Source organism: Ochotona curzoniae, unplaced genomic scaffold (assembly GCF_017591425.1).
Source record: "Ochotona curzoniae isolate NIBS_2020 unplaced genomic scaffold, NIBS_Ocur_1.0 contig_2321, whole genome shotgun sequence".
Lineage (NCBI taxonomy): Eukaryota > Metazoa > Chordata > Mammalia > Lagomorpha > Ochotonidae > Ochotona > Ochotona curzoniae.
Window position 1 is genome coordinate 23,592,191 of NW_024465421.1, and position 15,912 is coordinate 23,608,102.

The 15,912-nt window shown below is 50.7% G+C and overlaps 2 protein-coding genes and 1 pseudogene across 6 annotated transcripts in view; 2 read left to right on the forward strand and 1 right to left on the reverse strand.

Annotated features, from left to right (window-relative positions):
* Window positions 1-7,956, reverse strand: part of LOC121151897 (ATP-binding cassette sub-family A member 17-like) — a 56,108-nt gene extending 48,152 nt beyond the window's left edge. The window contains exons 1-4 of the mRNA XM_040973750.1: window positions 7,873-7,956; window positions 7,275-7,536; window positions 3,241-3,368; window positions 1,694-1,859 (exon numbers count right to left, since the gene is read on the reverse strand). Of these exons, the coding sequence (XP_040829684.1) occupies window positions 1,694-1,859; window positions 3,241-3,368; window positions 7,275-7,536; window positions 7,873-7,926 (610 nt within the window). The 5' untranslated portion in view covers window positions 7,927-7,956. The remainder of the gene's footprint in view (window positions 1-1,693; window positions 1,860-3,240; window positions 3,369-7,274; window positions 7,537-7,872) is intronic.
* A 3,105-nt stretch (window positions 7,957-11,061) lies between these two features.
* LOC121151766 lies at window positions 11,062-11,412 on the forward strand (annotated as a pseudogene).
* Window positions 11,413-13,986: 2,574 nt separating this feature from the next.
* LOC121151742 (phospholipid-transporting ATPase ABCA3) overlaps window positions 13,987-15,912 on the forward strand; it is a 32,856-nt gene continuing 30,930 nt past the window's right edge. For 3 of the 5 annotated variants that reach the window (XM_040973516.1, XM_040973519.1, XM_040973520.1), the window contains exon 1: window positions 15,220-15,613. The gene's annotated coding sequence lies outside the window, so the exon portion shown is untranslated. Of the gene's footprint in view, window positions 14,119-15,219; window positions 15,614-15,912 lie in introns of those variants that run through there. The other 2 variants (XM_040973517.1, XM_040973518.1) reach the window with 2 other exon arrangements.

Consider the following 15,912-nt stretch of genomic DNA (forward strand, 5'->3'; position numbering starts at 1 on the left):
GTTGCCGAGCATGTCTGTCATGAGAAGATGAACTTAGGGATGTTCAGTCAGGCATAGGACCCTCACTGTAGAGGACAGAGGAGCAGCTATGCCTGGTGCTGAGCCTCTGCTTCTCCAGAAGCCACAATAGAGGGCAGCAGCGATGCAGGACGCATGCCCCTGACACACACAGGTGTCTGCTCCGTCAGATCCATCCAGACCCCTGTCCATGGCAGGGAAGGGGCTGCTGCGAGAGAACCATGGTCAAGCCTATCTTTCACATTCAGAGAAGGATGCAGGAGCAGAAGGAACAGCTATTCTACGGGACAGCATGAAAGAGGCCAGAGCACCGGCCTTGAGACCAACTCCATGTGCCAGAATCATTCCATGTCCAGGACCACACTCCATGTCCAGGACCGCACTCCATGTCCAGGACCGCACTCCATGTCCAGGACCACTCCATGTCCTAGGGCCAGTTTATGACTCAGGACCGCACTGGACAATGGAAATCCCATTTCCCTTCATGGAGAAATCCCAACCCTCTGGGTAAGTGGATTTTTATTTGACAGAGTAAATATATGTTCTATATTCTCAATCTATATTCTATATTCTCTAAATCTATTCTAAATCTATATTCTCTATTGGGAGAAAGCGATACAGAAAGAGAACATATGTTGGTTCACTCCCCAAATGTCCACAACTGCTGGAGCTTAGTTGATCTAAAGGCAGTTACAATCTGTGTATGTGTGTGCATGTCTGTGCACATGTGTGTGTGTTTGTGTATGTGTGTTATGATGGTAAGCAGGGGAGACAGAGACTGGTTCATTTCTAAATGGTCACAGCAGCCTGAGCTGAGTACAAGAGCCTGGGGCTGTGTTTGGGTGTCCCATTGGGAAGGAACCCAGGCACTTGGATGATCTTCTGCTGCCTTCCCAGACACATGAATATGGAGCTGGAATTAGAGTAGCCAGGACTCAAACCGGCACTCACATGGGATGCCAACATTCTAGGAATAGCTTAACCCAGTACACCAACACTGGCCCATCAGTACATTTCTCAACAAACGGAGTTCTTTTTCAATGCTTTTTCTGTTGATTTATTTGAAATCCAGAGTTAGAGAGAGAGAGAGAGAGGAAGGGAGGGAGACAGGAAGAGAAAGAAAGATACTTTCTACCTGCTGGTTCACTCCCCAGATGGCTGCAATGACCAGGGCTGGGTCAGGAGCAAAGAGCCAGGAGCTTCTTCTGGTCTCACCCATTGGTGGCAGAGGCCCAAACGTTGGTGTAAATTTCAGGAAACTGGAACCCACCAGTGAGTGAGCCCACCAGAGGGTAGAGACGTGAACCCTAGACCGCTGACACAGGTCGTGGGCATCACAAATGACATTTTAACCACTAAGCTAACCACCTGTTCGTCATATACTTTTCTATAAACAGAAGTTCCTATACACATTAGCCTAGAGAAGGGGTTCATAGTTTTTGTTCCTGTAGAACGCTCCTACCCTTCCTTCAAGCAAAATTTTTACAGTCAGATCTACTTTAGCTCACTTCATAGCACAAGTGTTTTACTGAAGGTCACTTTTGGAAATGCTATTTCTTCAGCCTCCTGTGAAACATGAGTTCAGCAAGTACCCAGGCAGGAAAAACAACAACAGAATATCAGCAGAGACACGCAGCCGGACCAAGTGGTGGGATAAAGGGGCAGGGGCCCTTACCAGGGTTTCCTCCATCTTCCTGCGTGAATGCCCTTGGTTCTTGGCGTGGGTTTGGAGGATAAAGGAAGGATGTACACCAGCCTTCAGGGTTATCACGCAAAACAAACAAATTCTTGACTGGTAACAAATTCCTCTGGATGTAACTGAAGCGCAAGGTGTACTTCACCTATGAAGAAGAAGGAGAGGCTCATTCCATCCCAAGGTCCTGGGATGCAGCGATCCTAAAGCACAGCAGAGCCGTGCCTGGGTCAGGGCTTACACTGGCAGGGGCCATGTTGGGGGATTCTTCCTGTGACTGTTCTGAGAAAGCCGCAGGAGAGACAGCTGCAGGGATGAGATCTGGGATGAGGCACGGAGAGCTGCAGCAAACGACAGCTGGGACTCTGCATCCAAACAACCTGTCTAAGCCCATAACTGCCCACTGGAGTCCCATGTCACCTTGGCAAAGTTAACTTTATCTTTGTGCCTCTATTTGCCCTTCAATGAACTGGGGATAATAACAACAGCACTTGCCTCAGACTGTCGTAGAAGTAAATGAGACAGTCCCTACAGTGGGCCAGGCATTATTAAGTCCTTGAAAAATATTGGTGTCTATTCTATTAACCTCTTTCTTCACCTACCCACATTACATCCAAATTCTCACAAGTAATCATCAGACCAACACAGCGGCGTGATGGCTCCGTGGCTAAATTCTCTCCCTGCAACTGCCGGGATCCCATGTGGGCACTGTTTCATGTCCCAGCTGCTCTACTTCCCGTCCAGCATCCTGCTTATGGACTGGGAAAGCAGTCGAGTATGGCAGAAAACCTTGGGATCTTGTACCCGTGTTGGAGACCCAAAACAAGCTCCTGGCTTCTGGCTTTGGATTAGCTCAGCTCTGGTCGTTGTGGCCATTTAGGGAATGAAGCAGCAGACAGAAGATCTTTCTGCCTCTCCTTCTCTCTGTGAATCTGCCCTTCTAATAAAACTTAGGAAAATAAATACTAAAAAAAATAGATCATCTACACAGTACAAAAACTATGTGCGAGGGGTTTTCTCATCTCCAAACATAAATCAAATATTCTTGGGTTCTGATTTTTCTTTGAATAAACACCGAGATCCGCTATCTTTGAAGTCTGTGACGTTAGTAATAATGACCACAAGAACTAATTTCTCTGGAAAATTCCTCTAAGTATTTTTATAGGCATAAGCTCTTTTGCTCCTCCTAACAGCTCCATCAGCTGGGGAAAAACACCCACCATAGCACCCCACTGTGGACACTGAGGCTCAGAGCTATAACTTCTCCAGGGTTGCACAGCTAGTGCGTTGTAGAGTCCAGACTTAGACAAGACAGGTGTCGGAGTCCTGATCTCTCATGATGGATGCTTGTTCTTGTCAAGACTCTGAAAACTAGTGTAGGCTATAAGCCACAACAGGGGCCCATCCTCTTATCCCCTCTGGAAGTGAGATGGCTGAAGCGCCGCAAAGGGAAACGGGGGGACGTGTCAGATGCATGGACAGCAATGGTGGGTGTCTCAAGGAGACTGTTAGCAGTAACATGTTCTTACCACAAGTGGCAAAGGTTCGCTGCTGTTAATGAATCTATGGTCAAAAACGATTCCTGTCAAAATGTAGAAAGCCTTTTGTTCCTTAATTATGAAATTTTCAAACACAGGCACCGAAGAGAAACCTAGAACTACAGAGAAAAATCTGATTCGTGTGCGGTTAGTCCGAAATCAAACCTGCTCCAATGCTTGCTCTCTGCCCGGGAAGTGCCAGCTCACTCCTGCACTCAGTCACCCAGCTTACCCTGCACTCACAGCAGGAGAGAGGGTGTGAGTCAACAGAGGGGAAGGCGCACAGGCTGAGAGACAGAACTCCAACTGGGAAGTCCAGGCTCCCAGGAACTGCAGTTAAGGAAGTCACGTGAAGGAAGAAAAGAATTTAAGTCCCACTTCACATAGGTTTGAAACACAGAAAAAGCTTTGTGGTTTCTTTTCCTTCAACACTGAGCTCAGGGGCATCGTGGCACAGCTGGTGAAGCCACCAATTCTGACGTCAGCATCCCATGTGGAGGTTCACTGGTGTCCCAGCTGCTCCACTTCTGATCCAGACCTCTGATAACGACCCGGGAGGCAGAGCAACATAGCCAAGTGCTTGGGCCCCTGTGTCTGTGGGGGAGACCCAGATGAAGTTTCTTGTGCCTGGCTTGTCCACTGCAGCCACTGGGAGTGTGAACCAGCAGACAGAAATCCTCTTTTTGTCTAAAACTGCTTAGAAGTAGGCATTTGGCACAGGCTTTAAACTGCCGCCTGGGTTCCCACAGTGGAGTGTGTAGGTTTAAACCTTGGCCACTGTGCCTTTATCCTGCAGATGTGCACACTGGGAGAAGGCAGGCCGCTCCTCCCCTGGGCTCCTGCCTGTGGCCTGGGCTGTCCAGCTGCAGCAGGCATTGAGGGAGTAAACCTGTGCATGGGAAAAATCTCTCTTCCTCCCTCCCCCTCACCTCTGTGTCTCTCAAATAGAGAAATAAAAACTAAAAACAATGATTAAAATAAGTAATCTTTGAAAGGTAATGTAGAGGCTAGCTGTGTGACACAGGATTAGCCTGCCATCTGTGATGCCAGCACTGTGATGTGAGCCCTGCATGGAGCCCTAGCTGACCCTCTTCTGATCTAGTCAGTTAATGTGCCTAAGAAAGCAGAAGACAACTCACGTGCTCCCAGAACCCACATGGACGTGGAACTGAAAATAAATGAGGCAGCGTGGATTGGGGCGTCCCAGGCGCTGACACCAAATACCCAGTCCTTGACTCATCACTTGCAACCCCAAAACCCATCTTTAATCCTGCTGTGTCTCTCCATTTCCCTTGTTCATCTTTGTCCTCCTAAATTTTTAGATACTACTTCCTCCTAGTTACAGTTGCAGAGCTATGTCTTACAGAACATGCAACAGGAGTAGGTGCCCCAAGTGGTAGTCTAGTTACAGTTCCAGAGCTATGTCTTACAGAACATGCAACAGGAGTAGGTGCCCCAAGTGGTAGTCTAGTTACAGTTCCAGAGCTATGTCTTACAGAACATGCAACAGGAGTAGGTGCCCCAAGTGGTAGTCTAGTTACAGTTCCAGAGCTATGTCTTACAGAACATGCAACAGGAGTAGGTGCCCCAAGTGGTAGTCTAGTTACAGTTCCAGAGCTATGTCTTACAGAACATGCAACAGGAGTAGGTGCCCCAAGTGGTAGTCTAGTTACAGTTCCAGAGCTATGTCTTACAGAACATGCAACAGGAGTAGGTGCCCCAAGTGGTAGTCTAGTTACAGTTCCAGAGCTATGTCTTACAGAACATGCAACAGGAGTAGGTGCCCCAAGTGGTAGTCTAGTTACAGTTCCAGAGCTATGTCTTACAGAACATGCAACAGGAGTAGGTGCCCCAAGTGGTAGTCTAGTTACAGTTCCAGAGCTATGTCTTACAGAACATGCAACAGGAGTAGGTGCCCCAAGTGGTAGTTTAGAGACCTGCACCCCACGCTGAAGGGCTAGACTTCAGCCTCGGACTCCAGCTCTCTGTTGGGTGCACATCCTGAGGAGGAGCAGCAGCCGTTTCTCCAAAAATGGGGCCTCTGGGGTCCCTGGGGTCCCTGTGGCAGACTCGGACTGTGTCCTGCTCCTGCCAGGCCAGCCCTGACTGTTGGGAGCATCTGAGAAGTGAACCAGAGGTGGCAGCACTCTCTCTGTGGATCTCAAATAAATAATAAATTAAACTGCATAACTTTTTCCCCCTAAAATCTGTTTGATGGACAGCCTTTTGCATTAAGAAGAAATAAAAGTGTTTTAACAAGGCTCGAGGCTCTCGATAACGTTGCTGCTCCCAGCTCTCGAGCCCCGTCTCCAAGGCACTTCAGTCTGGCTTGCGGACTTTAAGCTCTTCAAGGCCTGGTCACCTGAGGGCTTCCCGACCCCAAGAGCCTGGAGAGCCCTTTACCCCTGAAACCTAACACTTTTCCATTTCTTTTTTTTTTTATATTTATTTTTTATTGCAAAATCAGATATACAGAGAGGAGGAGAGACAGAGAGAAAGATCTTCCATCCGATGATTCACTCCCCAAGTGATCCCAACGGCCAGTGCTACGCTGATCTGAAGCCAGGAGCCAGGAACTTCGGGTCTCCCATGCAGGTGCAGGGTCCCAAGGCTTTGGGCCATCCTCCACTGCTTTCCCAGGCCACAGGCAGGGAGCTGGATGGGAAGTGGAGCTGCTGGGATTAGAACTGGCGCCCATATGGGATCCTGGTGTGCTCAAGGTGAGGACTTTTTCCGCTGGGCCAATGTGCCAGGTTCACACCTTTCCATTTCAAAGTGCTTGTTCAGCAACTTTCATATCTCAACTCTCTTATCAGTTTTCTAGTGAAGATCTTTCTGTGTTTTTTGGTTTTTTAATGTGGTAATCCCTCCCAAGGTAACTAAATCAGAACAGTATTCCAGGATTTCAGGGAGGCCCTTTCAACACATTGTCCCCATTGAGTGGTGCTAAGGTGGGAAAAGAGAATTTTCTTTTCTACTTTATAGCCACATAAAGGAACTTCAATATGCTCATGGTAAGTGCTTATTATTAAGAAAATTCACAAATTTCAAAATTTCTTTCAGTAAAATAAACTTATCCTTTAATTCTATTTTTCATGATCCTTCTGGAGCATTCTTATATTATTAGACCCCTTTTACAATCGCATATAATAATTGTAGTAATTTTTTAAAAGTCTGCATCTGGCTTACACGCAGGCACACGGGAGGATAGGCCAGAGCACCTGTAGGAGAATACCTAAATCCTGCCAAGCTTTCCAAGATCCCGGCAGCTCCACTTCCCATCCAGCTCCCTGCCTGTGGCCTGGGAAAGCAGTGGAGGATGGCCCGAAGCCTTGGGACCCTGCACCCACATGGAAGACCAGAAGAGGCTCCTGGCTTTGGTTCAGCTCAGCTCTGGGTGTTGTGCTCACTTGCGGAGTGAATCAGTGGATGAAAGATTTTCTTCTCTGTCTCTCCTCCTCTGTATATATCTGACTTTCCAATACAAATAAAGTAAATCTTTATTTAAAAAAAGTATGTGTGCTAGTTTGTATCCTGGCTGTTTCACTTCCCATCCAGCTCCCTGCCTGTGACCTGGGAAAGCAGTTGAGGACAGCCCAAAGCCTTGGGATCCTGCACCCATGTGGGAGACCTGGAAGAAGCTCATGGCTCCTGACTTTGGATGGAGCTCAGCTCCAGCCACTGCCAGCCACTTGGGAAGTGAACTACCGGATGGAAAATCTGTCTCTCTCTAACTCCTTCTCTATGTAAATCTGCCCTTCTAATAAAAATAGGTAAATCTTTAAAACACACACACACACACACACAACAAACATTTAATAGTTAACATTGTTCTGCAAAGAAATGTCTCCAGTGTGTTGCTTGAAAAACTAAAAATGCCACATGGACGGATCTGCTAACTTCTAACTCCAGGACTTGAGAGTGTGGAAAGCCCAGACTCAGAATCATTACCGCAAGAATCCATAGGGAAAAAAAGACAACTTTGAACTTCACACTGCTCCCCGTCCCTCCCTGCCCTGTCTCACCTTCCAAGTCCACATCGAAGGACTGCCTCACCCTCTCGGTGATTGTCCTCAGCGTCTCACTCTGGGAAGGGATGTAGGCCAGCTGAAGTACACCTTTCTGAGGGTAACTGTAGAAGAATTCTGGCAGCACGCTGATATCAAAGGCACTGTAGTTAGACGGAGGCCTTTTTCTTGCGACACTGTTGCAACGAACATACAGTATGATTCCAGAGAACAGAAACGGCATCAAGATTTCAAGGATTGAGACCAGGGTCTTCCTCTTCTGGAACAAACACAAAAGTTACACGTTAGATACAAACACCAGTGAAAACCACCCTTCTACTGGGAACCCTGAGGTCTCCGGCTTCCTTGTGTAACAGGTGAAGGGGTAGAGGGCGCCCAGAAGGAGAAGTAGCTACAAAGCATCTACAGTCAGCATTTCTAACACCTGCAGCACATCAACAACAACGATGTCATCTTTCAAAATGCAGGCTGATAAAAGTACTATGGAAACATGCTTTGACCACAGGAAACAGCTCTCTATTCACCAGAGGCCAAATCACCTCGAGCATCCAGTGCTTTCCGAGGAGCTGCCTGGCCCCCAGCCCCTTGTACCCACCTTTAAGATGAAATTCTTCCACAGAAGCAGTTTTAACTTCTTGAACGCTGCCATTTTTTCAGGTGAGGAGGTGGGCTCAGCTCACTAGCTAGGAAACAAAGAGGGGAATATAACACGAGACAGTAATGACAAGGAAACCTTGTCATTCTAAAATTCCTTCTACTTGTGTGACAAACATTCTGCTTGTCCACGCTTCCTCAGTCAGCTGCTGCGTTCTTTGCCTCCAACCCTTCCACCTTCCTCGCCCACCAAACGTCAAGTGCCCAGGGCACAGTCTGCGCAGATTCCCCGCTTCCAGAAGCTCTGAGGTGACCTCACCCCGCTCACTCAGGTTGCAATCCAGCCATATGCTGATGGTTCCAAAAGTCTTCACTACCAGCCTGGAGCCTTAACCCATCCCTACAGCATTGCATCTCAATCTTTTTTTTTTTTTTTTTTAAGATTTATTCTAGGTCCCGGTGCAGAACGGTGCCCCTATGGGACGAGCAGCTGGAGGCTGAGCCTCCAATAACATGGTGTTTGTCCCTCATCTCAATCTTGACATGACCAGATTGACCTAGTCACATTGCTCAAAATGCACATTATTCTCTGGTCTCCCTCGCCTCAGCTAACATCACCTCTGCTCTGTAAGTTGGACAGACATGTGAATGAGCATAATTCCCGATGCAGAAAGTTTGAAAAGCCTGAAAAGCACACTACGGGATCTTGTAGCTATGAGCTAACTGAGGCCTACATGAGTGCAGAGGCCCAGGCACTCAGGCATTCTTTTTTATGATTTATTTTATTTTTATTGCAAAGTCAAATATACAGAGAGGAGGAAAGGCAGAGAGGAAGATCCTCCATCCGTTGATTCACTCCCCAAACGGCCAAAATGGCCAGAGCTGCACCAATTCAAAGCCAGAAGCCTCTTCCTCTTCGAAGTCTCCCACGCAGGTGCAGCATCCCAAGTACTTGGGCGATCCTCTGCTGCTTTCCCAAATCATTAGCAGGGAGCTGAATCAGAAGTGGAGTAGCTGGGATTAGAACCAGTGCCTATATGGGATGCCAGCACTGCCAGTGGAAGATTGGTCTGTTGAGACACCACAACAGGCCCCATATATAAGCTTTTTTTTTAATTGGGTCAACACCGTGGCTCAACAAACTAAACATTTTGCAATGCCAGCATCCAATATGGGCATTAGTTCATGTCCTGCTCCACTTCTGACCTAGCTCCCTGTTTGTGGCCTGGGAAAGCAGCAGAGGCTGACTCAACGCCTTGGACCCTGTACCTTCATGGGAGACCCGGAAGAAGCTCCTGGCTCCTGGCTTCAGGTTGCCTCTGCTCCAGCCACTGCAGCCACTTGGGGAGTGAAACAACAAATACAACACCTTCCTCTCTCTTTCTCCTTCTCTCTGTAAGTCTGCCTTTCCAATAAAAATAAAAATAAATCTTTAAAAAATACGCCTTTCCAATAACAATATATATAAAAATCTTAAAGAAAAAAGTAATTAAAAATGGATGACAGACGTAAATGCAAAACTAACCACTATGATAAAACTTCTTAAAGAAAACGCATGAGAATGGCCCTGTGAATATTCCTTAAACACAGCATCACAGCTTACAGGAAAAAATGGTGAACTGGATTGACCAAAATTAAAACCCTTTGCTTGGTAAAACATACTCCTTAAGGAACAAAGACAAGCCTCTGACTGTCAAAAAATATTTACAAACAATTATCTGACAAAGTCAAACCACAATACAGAATTGTCAAAACTCAACAACATGAAAGCGAAGAACCAATTTTTTAAAACTCAGAAAAAGTTCTGAAGATGTTTTACCAAAAAGGATATATCCAAACAAGGTCACAGAAAGACACTCAATATCATTAGTCACTAGAGATATGCATATTTAAACCACCCCTTGGCTATCAGAATTAATGAGTAATTTTGGCTTAAGGTACAGAGTACGGTGCCAACGGGAATGTAAAAGCTCTCCACCATAGACAACACTTAGCAGTTTCTTATCAAGCTAAACGTATGTTTATCATACAACTCAACAATCCCAATCTTAAGCTTTTGCCCAAGAGAAGTGAAAACTTTTTTTTTTCACAAGAATCTGGACACAATTACAGAAAACTTGTAATTACTACAAACGTGCTCAATCTAGGAATAAATCACAAGCTGACACGCTACTTCCAATGAATTCTGCTCCTTTAGAGGAGGAACATACTATTGGTCTACAATTACTTTTACCTTCCTCATAGGTTTAAGGCATTATCCATGACCTTAGTTTACGAAGACTACATGATCTAGTCTATGAAATATTCTGGAAAATACAAAGCTGTAGGACTACAGGAGGAAATCAGTGGTTGCTAGGAGGTGGCAGGAAAGGCTGACGACAAGCAGACATTACAAGTAAACTTTCGGAGGGTTGTGTCTGGATTTGGTTGTGGTAGTAGTTACATAATACTGTGTCGGTCAAAATTTACAGAACTAAAAATAACCACGAAGAATGGAGTTTAATATATGCAAACTGAAATTTTAACGATTAGTTTTTGTATTGAGAAACGATAATGATAGTTTTAGTATTAAGAAAATTGGTTAGCTCATGTCAGCAAATAATACCAGATATATAAATGTGTAAACACATAAAAATTTAATTATGAAGGCAGTGAAAGACAACCTGAGTAATATTTTTATATCCTCAGGGTTAGTTCTTTTAATAAGCCTGGCTATGACCCAGAAACCACAATGAAACTAATAAATCAAATTACATAAACAGCAATAAATTCCCTTTGAAAAAAAACCAAGGGAGCCCAAGGCAGACACCTGCAGCGCACCTGTAAAGCCCTCTGGCCCCTCCCAGCCGGAATCCCGCCCTCCACGCAAAATCCTCTGTCCCGGAGCCGGGGTTACAACCATCCATCTTACACAGCTAAAAAGAAAACTTCAAAATAACATCTACAGAATACCATTTATGGGAAAAACATGAAATAATGCTACATATATCAACAGGCCAATTTATATAAGGGTACGTCAAAAGTCCGTGGATGATTGAATCAAAACAATTTCAATTAAGTTGAAAATTAAAAGAATTTCATTTGCTGCTGGCGGGTCCTAGCTTTGGGAAGGGCATCTGCTTGGTGGCCATGGCCTCTGTCCTGGGACATGGTGTGCTCCCAGTGAAGGCAGGGGAACTGAGCCCAAGCCATGGCCAGTACAAGGGTAGCAGTTGGACTGACCATTACTGCTGCAGGATTTGTAGGCCCTTCTATGTCGCAAGCTATCAAGCAAATGGAACCTCAAGCAAAACAAGTTTTCCAAAGTCTTCTAAAATCCACCTTCAGTGCTGGTGTTACAGAGGTAGACTTGAACCCAAGATGATGAAATGAGAAGCACCATTAATATTTAGGTGTAAGCCCAACTGCCAATAAAGGAAAAGTAAGAAATGCACACCGACAAATTATGCTCTTAAATGACCCAGAGAAGAAAGGATCTCTTCACATCACAGTCAAAATCAATGAAGCTAAAGATTGACTAGAAGGTCAAGCTAAAAAGTAAACATGAATTTTCAGTTCACATCAGCATGCGTGTACATGGGCAACAGCTTTTCATAATCAAATAACTGTTACACAAAAAACATTCATGGACGTGCATGACATGAAAAAGATAGGCATGGATTTCAAAAAATTTTACATCAAAATAAAACGACTTTCATTTTGCTTTTCCACTGATGTGTTCAAGTACCTCTCATACATGTGCAAATGCAGAGGAAAACCTTAAGACGTGTATTTAATCCATGCCCACAGAGACTCAAGGAAGGGGATGGTGGGCATCACAAAAAAGCTGGTTCGTCTTGTGCTTTGAATTCTTCAACAGGCAGTTTCTTTGGCACATCTGAGTATCTCTACTACGTGAAGGTGATCCAGCATCTGACCTGAAGTCCCGCTACAGCCCTGCGGGGTGACTGTCACACAACGCACACACCCAGCCTCCGGCTGGAGAGGCAGCCTCTGGCCCTGCTGGGTACTTTTGTCAGCAGTGGGCATCGAACACAATGTGATGACTTCTTATTGACTGTCGGACAGCATCAAAAGCATCCAGCTCCTTACAAGCAACAATTCCCAGTCTGGAATCTGTGCACGGCACACTTCCTTTGCCTCGACGCTTATGAGTATAATAATAATTCCAACAGCGGGCATGTTGGCAGAGTTAAGAAAAAAGACGCCGCATCTGTACTCTGCCACTGTTAGTCTACTTTCACTCTCCCCCTTCTAAGGGAATCCTGCGGCAGACTGCAGACCAGGAAGGGGTCTAGCCACGACGGACGCCGGGGCGGGGTGGGTTAGATGAAGAGCAAAGCCAGCGAGCAGATTCACAGGCTACACTGCCACGTCCCTCTCACCAGGCAGCGCGCCACACACAGCCACCCTCAAACACACACCTCTAAGCTTTCATTATTACTACTGTTCTCATTGCAACTTCAGGGATAGGGAAACTGAGGTTCACAAAGATAAGACGACACCTGTACACCAGCAAAGACGCCGGACCAGTATCTGAAGCCAGGCGGTGTCAGGAATACAGGGACGCGGCCGGGGAGCCTGGGAGCCGGGAGCCGGGAGCCGGGAGCCGGGAGCCTGGGAGCCGGGAGCCGGGGAGCCGGGAGCCGGGAGCCGGGAGCCTGGGAGCCGGGAGCCGGGAGCCGGGAGCCGGGGGCCGGGAGCCTGGGAGCCGGGAGCCGGGAGCCGGGGAGCCGGGGAGCCGGGAGCCGGGGAGCTGACGCCGGGAGCAGGGGAGCCGGGAGCCGGGAGCCGGGAGCCGGGGGCCGGGAGCCTGGGAGCCGGGAGCCGGGAGCCGGGGAGCCGGGAGCCGGGAGCCGGGAGCCGGGAGCCTGGGAGCCGGGAGCCGGGGAGCCGGGAGCCGGGAGCCGGGAGCCGGGAGCCGGGAGCCGGGGGCCGGGAGCCTGGGAGCCGGGAGCCGGGAGCCGGGGAGCCGGGGAGCCGGGGAGCCGGGAGCCGGGGAGCTGACGCCGGGAGCAGGGGAGCCGGGAGCCGGGAGCCGGGAGCCGGGGAGCTGACGCCGGGAGCCGGGGAGCCGAGGAGCTGACGCCGGGAGCCGGGGAGCTGACGCCGGGCCTCGGCGCCCCTCGGAGCACACAGACCACCCGGGATGGGGCGCCCAGCGGCCCACCGGTCCGGCCGCGGAGACTGTTGGCCGCGAGCCCCCCGGCCCGCCCCGTGCCCCCGGACCCCGACTCCCCAAGCCCCTCGGAGGAGCCCCCTCCCTGCCTGAAGGGACCCCCAGCTCCTCTCTCTGGGGCGCTCCTGTCTGAGGTGGCTCTGCCCCATCCTCCTTCTCAAGGCATGACCCTGACCACTACAGACCATCCTACTTGCAGGTGTCCCCCCCCATTCCCTCTTCTGGGACTCTCAACCCTGAGGTGACCCCCGCCTCCCACCCTTCTGCCTGAGGTGACCCCGAATTCCCTCCTGAGTATACCCCGACCCTCTGGGACCCTCTCGGCCTGGGGTGGCCTCACCTTGGGGACCCCCTTGACCACATGGCCATAACTAATAGTGTCGGGCCTCCCTGAACTCAAGGCCCCCATGAGGGCTGGTTTCCAGAAGGTTTCTCTCTGTCCTAGGTGACGAGAATTAAGAGCCAGGCCAAACAAGAGGTCTAGGAAAGACAGCGAGGAAAGGGAAATGGAAAAACTACCAAGAGATGTCAAATGTGCCGAAGTGACTGCTTCCACTGCTCAGAAAAACATATGGACCAAAGGATTCTTGGCAGTGCGGGAATCGCGTCCTTCCTCACGCGGGAACCCGGCCGCGCGCCCCCTGCCGGACACGCCACGGGCGCGGCCACTGCGCAGGCGCGGCCGAGTGGGCGGGCGGCAGCGGTGTGCCTGCAGGAGCGGCCGGCTGCGCACGCGCCGTGCAGCACGCTCCCAGTCGGACGGCGAGCAGGCACGCAGCACTGCGCAGGCGCAGATCCCGCGGGGCTGAGCCCGCCGGGGTGGCGGTGCACCTGCAGGGGCGACGGTCTGCGCACGCGCGAGCCGGGCCGCCTCCTGCAGGAGAGGGCGCCGCCCCGCGCGTCTGGCCGGTCTCCGGTGGCAGGTGCCTCGTCTCCGCCAGGGCGGCCTAGCAGCTGTCCCCGCCGGCCGTCGCAGCCTCCGAAGGGCTGGAGCGGAACCAGGGGTGCCGAGGGAAGGGACGCTGCGAAAGGCGCGCGTGCCGGCCGCCGCCCCGGCGCTGAGCGTCGGTGAGTGCCGCCGGGACCCCTGTTCGCGCGCTCGCTCCCGGGCTGGCTCGCGGCTCCGGGGCCGCCTCCCCGCCCGGCCGGCTCTGCCCGCTCTGATCCTTTCCCGCAGCCTTGCACACCTCAGCCCCGCCAGCCCGCACGGAGTCTTTGCGGGTTGCATCTCGCAGCCCCCCGCCGCCGGGCTGTTCAGATTCGGGGAGCTTTGGGTGTGTCCGCCTCACTGCGGACAGGAGCAGCCGCAGAAACTTGTGCTGCCGGGGACTGAAGCCCTGAGGGGCCCTTTGTGCGGGGCCAGGAGGCTGACCGACAGCCTTGTCGCAGAAGGGCGCTGGCTTTGGTGCGGCGGCGCCTGGCATGGCGCCGGCGTCCCCGGCCGGGGCGAGGCAGGGCCAGGGCGGCCAGCTTCACCTCGGCACAGGTTCCTGAATGAGGGGAAGGGAGGCCTCCAGGTGTTCCACTGGCTCCTCCGTTGTGCCCTCAGTGGTGTGAGTTTCCGAGACGCTCCCCCCGGCCCCCGGGTGGGACTGGGAGCCGCCGGTGCAGCCGGCAGAGTCCTCAGGTCTGCTTGTTCTGTGCTCATGGTCAGTGCAGGCACCTGTCCCCTGGCTGCTTCCTAGGGGCAGCCCAGGCGCCTCCCCCATGGATGCTGGGGTGAGCGGCCCTCTGCACCTCCTGGTGGATGACACACAGTAGAAGCTGCTCCCTCAGGGCTTGCAGGTTTTGCCCCTGAAGATGTGGGTTTGGTCTGGTGCGGGGCACATGACAGGGGCTGGAGGGATCCTGAAGGGTCAACCGACAGGTGACTGTGCAGGCCAGGCACTGTGCAAGGGCTTGCCCTCCACTCTGCCTAAGAACTGTTGCATTTTTTCCCCAAAAGCTGATGCACTTTTTAACATTTTATCTTTATTTGAAAGGCATAATTAAAGAGGAGGAGAAGCAGAAAGAGATCTTCCTTTTGCTGGTTCACTCCCCAAATGGCACAGAGCTGGGTCAGTCCAAAGCAGGAACCAGGAACTTCTTCTGGGTCTCCCACGCTGGGTGCAGGGGCCCAAGGACTTGAGCAGTCTTCTGTGTTCCCAGGCATGTTAGCAGAGAGCTGGATCAGCAGTGGGACAGCCAGGCCTTGAACTGGTGCCTGTATAGGATGCCAGCATCACAGATGGAGGCTTAGTCCAGTATACCAGGGCACCAGCCCCTGTGAATGCCTGTTATAAACTTCGGAAGACAAAGACTGTTCTAGAAAGTCTGTCTCCTAGAGATACAAGAGGAAGGGAAACAGGTGGGAAGCTGCCCCCTCACCCCACATGCTCATGAACTAATAGAGAAGTCTGAGTCCCGCGCTTGCTTGATCTGACAGGCAGAATGACACTGTTGCCTCTCAAATCTGTTGTCCTGCTGCCCTGACAAGCAACCCACAGGACCGAAGCAGCATGGTGCCAGCCCTTTCCAAGGCGACCGTTGGCCTCAGGTGGCGTGTGAACCAGGCTGGCTCATGGTAGCAGATCTGACCCAGGTTGGACTCCCACCAGCCAGCCCTGCCCCCCAGGAGGAGCACACTTGCCTGTTCTGCCAGGGGAGGCCTGCTCCCTGCCTGTAGGCAGCCTGTGTGCGTGGAAATGGTCCTTAGGGACCTCAGGGTGAGGTACAGGGATGGGTCCTCTCTAGACTATTGACGTGCAGTGAGCGCAGTGTCCCACTGGCCCAGGTGTCCAGGCAGGATGAGAGTGGCTCGAGCCCAGGCTGCATGCTGCGTAACCTGTGGACAGGTGTCTGCAGGCACCCAGAGCCCACGAT